This window comes from Aedes albopictus, unplaced genomic scaffold (assembly GCF_035046485.1).
Source record: "Aedes albopictus strain Foshan unplaced genomic scaffold, AalbF5 HiC_scaffold_303, whole genome shotgun sequence".
NCBI lineage: Eukaryota > Metazoa > Arthropoda > Insecta > Diptera > Culicidae > Aedes > Aedes albopictus.
The window spans coordinates 23,706-27,612 of NW_026917094.1; the positions used below are offsets into that span (position 1 = coordinate 23,706).

Here is a 3,907-nt window from a genome sequence, read left to right on the forward strand (position 1 = left end):
TATATTATGTTTTAATGAATTCATTTTAAATTTCAGATCACAAGCGGCGTGCGCGTTTCATTGCCTCGCGCGAATGTGATTTGAGCATGAAAAAAATGTTCTGGACGGCCGCAAGGTGTGCGCCTCACTCAAAATAGTCAAATCGCTTTATAAGTTTGGAGCTTTAATCATTGCAACTAATGGAACCACTAAACGCTTTATTTAAACATTCACTAAACAAAATTAATTTAAAATTCAGTAGAAAAATCTTCTTCACGAGTGCCTCGTAGAGCAACATTTTGATTTCGCACCTTTGTAACTGATAGAATCACTAAAAGCTTCGTTTAAATTCATATTCAGTAGTAAAACACTTCTTCAAAAATGATACTTAGAACAAATAAGCTTTATATTCAGTTTTAATGAATTCATTTTAAATTTCAGATCACAAGCGGCGTGCGCGTTCCATCGCATCGCGCGAATGTGATTTGAGCAGGAAAAAAAATGTTCTGGACGGCCGCAAGGTGTGCGCCTCACTCAAAATAGTCAAATCGCTTTATAAGTTTGGAGCTTTAATCATTGCAACTAATGGAACCACTAAACACTTTATTCAAACATTCACTAAACAAAATTAATTGAAAATTTAGTAGAAAAATCTTCTTTACGAGTGCCTCGTAGAGCAACATTTTGATTTCGCACCTTTGTAACTGATAGAATCACTAAAAGCTTCGTTTAAATTCATATTCAGTAGTAAAACACTTCTTCAAAAATGATACTTAGAACAAATAAGCTTTATATTCAGTTTTAATGAATTCATTTTAAATTTCAGATCACAAGCGGCGTGCGCGTTCCATCGCATCGCGCGAATGTGATTTGAGCAGGAAAAAAATGTTCTGGACGGCCGCAAGGTGTGCGCCTCACTCAAAATAGTCAAATCGCTTTATAAGTTTGGAGCTTTAATCATTGCAACTAATGGAACCACTAAACGCTTTATTCAAACATTCACTAAACAAAATTAATTGAAAATTTAGTAGAAAAATCTTCTTTACGAGTGCCTCGTAGAGCAACATTTTGATTTCGCACCTTTGTAACTGATAGAAACACTAAAAGCTTCGTTTAAATTCATATTCAGTAGTAAAACACTTCTTCAAAAATGATACTTAGAACAAATAAGCTTTATATTATGTTTTAATGAATTCATTTTAAATTTCAGATCACAAGCGGCGTGCGCGTTTCATTGCCTCGCGCGAATGTGATTTGAGCATGAAAAAAATGTTCTGGACGGCCGCAAGGTGTGCGCCTCACTCAAAATAGTCAAATCGCTTTATAAGTTTGGAGCTTTAATCATTGCAACTAATGGAACCACTAAACGCTTTATTTAAACATTCACTAAACAAAATTAATTTAAAATTCAGTAGAAAAATCTTCTTCACGAGTGCCTCGTAGAGCAACATTTTGATTTCGCACCTTTGTAACTGATAGAATCACTAAAAGCTTCGTTTAAATTCATATTCAGTAGTAAAACACTTCTTCAAAAATGATACTTAGAACAAATAAGCTTTATATTCAGTTTTAATGAATTCATCTTAAATTTCAGATCACAAGCGGCGTGCGCGTTCCATCGCATCGCGCGAATGTGATTTGAGCAGGAAAAAAATGTTCTGTAGGGCCGCCAAATATACACCTTAATATTTTTAAGTTAGTTCGTGTTATAATTTCGTGTATATCTTCTTAGTTATTTACATCACTTAATTAATAATTTAGAATAACTTAGCAGTTCAGGTTTGTAATGGTTTAGTGGGAACTATCAAATATTAATGTATTGTTTTTCAGTAGAATATTAATGTACTCTGAGTGGAGTTTTTTAATGGTGCTGCTCGATATATAAGCTCCCAAAAGCTCCTCAGTTCATTGTTTCACACACAGATGGCGCCACAAGACTGCTCGAAAAATATTACCTGCTCGAATTTTCTTTCCTGCTCGTTTAACAGCAACCATTTCTGTCAAATTCCCGCCAGGGTTGCCAGAAAATCGACATTCGAGCAGCAATTTCGAGCAGTTGTATCGTGATAATAGTGGTTTCTGCTTTTAGTAGTGTTGCGTGTACGTACACGCTGCATTACACGAACACCACTTGAGTTACTGGTTGAAAATAGTAAACAAAGATCAGCTGTTCCCAGCAAAATCAAATGGGCATATTTTCAACCAGTAGATTTGCATTAGTGTTCGTGAAACCGCGCTGCGAAACCACTATATCACGTTCGGGAAGGTGATATTGGAGGTGTCAAAAATGTATGGCAATATCACGTTCCAGAAACATGATATTGGCCTTGTATCACGAAAACCGCTTGTATCATGATACAACGGCGTAGTCTGAACATAGCATTAAGACGATTGAACATTTGCACGGTAATCTATAAAGCAAAGCAAGATGCAATAATAAAATCAAAATTTACGAATGAACCGAATAAACAGTGTACTCAAACGTTTGAAACATTTCACTCAGCGGTGTCCGAAGATCCATATAACCTTACTTTATAAACACCCTTGGCAACACATGTTTTTTTCTACTCGAAAAGATCTCACAAACACACAGAGAACTCCCGTCGTGCTCGCAAGCTGTCAAACCGTCGAGAAGAATCTTCCTCGCGTTTTTCTCTGCGTAACACAAAACATGGTCTCGATTTTGCGGTCCAGCAAATTTGTGCGATATTTCGCGGGTTTCGCTCGGAACATCGTGTTCAACACGGTCCGCGAAACGGAGGGAAGCCTCCTGCAGCATTCGCAGTGTTTGTGTGGCAACTCGGTCAGGTAAGTGGCGGTTTTTCGTGAGTGGAAAGCAGTGGTGACTGCACCAGCCTTTGCTGCCGGCAAAACCTCGTTACGCAACGAAAGCGACGGATTGCAGCAATGGATCCCCATGCATGCTGGTGCATCATGGGTTGAAAATGGTGAATGAAATAAGTTAAACACTTTGCTTTGTTCCAGTGGATTTGCTTCAACTGCTGCCAGTTCGAGCCAGGGTCTTGATAGGTCCCTGAAGCGACTCGATGAAGATGTTCGTCGATCGGGTCGAATCTCAAGGCGTGATCTGGAGGATGTTTTGGAGGAGATACGGATGAACCGTTCGGCTACCAGTGCCCAATCGTTGTTGGTCATTCGGTGTTGTGGTAAGATAAGCAAATTATGCGTGCAAACGGATGCAACTGAAGGTTTTTTTTATGTAGGCAATCTGGTACCGGAGGAATTGCCAGAAGTTCGAACGGCTTTGGTGCAGGAAATCTGGAAAACGCTTAACAATTTGAACGTGGCCATGGATGTGTCCCATTTCAATGCTCTGTTGCGGGTGTACCTGGACAACGAGCATCCGTTTTCGCCGACGGATTTTCTGGCCGATCTGAAAGCGAAGGGAATCGAACCGAACAGGGTTACCTACCAGCGGTTGATCTCCCGGTACTGCCAGGAGGGGGACATTGACGGGGCCACCAAGATTCTCGAATACATGCGCGAAAAACAGCTACCGGTCAACGAGTACGTGTTTAATGCGCTAATCATGGGACATTCGCAGGCTGAGTAAGTATACTTTGATTTTTTTTATGTATTTTAATTCACATTTTATGTTGTCAAAAGATGCTAGGTACTTTTAGTCATAAACAAACGAACCGAAACGGGACACTTCTGGTTTTCTAATATTGTATTCAGGCTGTTGCGACAGGAAAAAAGGCTACTTTCACCGAATTTTGTAGTTAATGCATTTGTTGCTTCAAAACTCTAACTTTTTTTTTAGTGAAAGACCTAATAATTGATTGATTGATTGATTTGTCTATAGAGAGTCTTTCAGCCCTTGGCTGGTTCGTCTCTTAAAGACCTAATAAGTTCAGTACAAAGTTTAATATTATTTTACATTCACTATTCAGTTGTCCTCTTTAAT

The 3,907-nt window shown here is 38.9% G+C and overlaps 1 protein-coding gene across 1 annotated transcript; it reads left to right on the top strand.

The window, feature by feature from the left end:
• The first annotated feature begins 2,578 nt into the window (after positions 1-2,578).
• On the top strand, positions 2,579-3,687 carry LOC115258490 (leucine-rich PPR motif-containing protein, mitochondrial). The gene is made up of 3 exons (XM_062843534.1): positions 2,579-2,787; positions 2,965-3,146; positions 3,204-3,687. Exons 1-3 carry the CDS (start codon positions 2,651-2,653, stop codon positions 3,551-3,553), a joined length of 669 nt encoding a protein of 222 aa, XP_062699518.1. The 5' UTR covers positions 2,579-2,650; the 3' UTR covers positions 3,554-3,687.
• Positions 3,688-3,907: the final 220 nt, after the last annotated feature.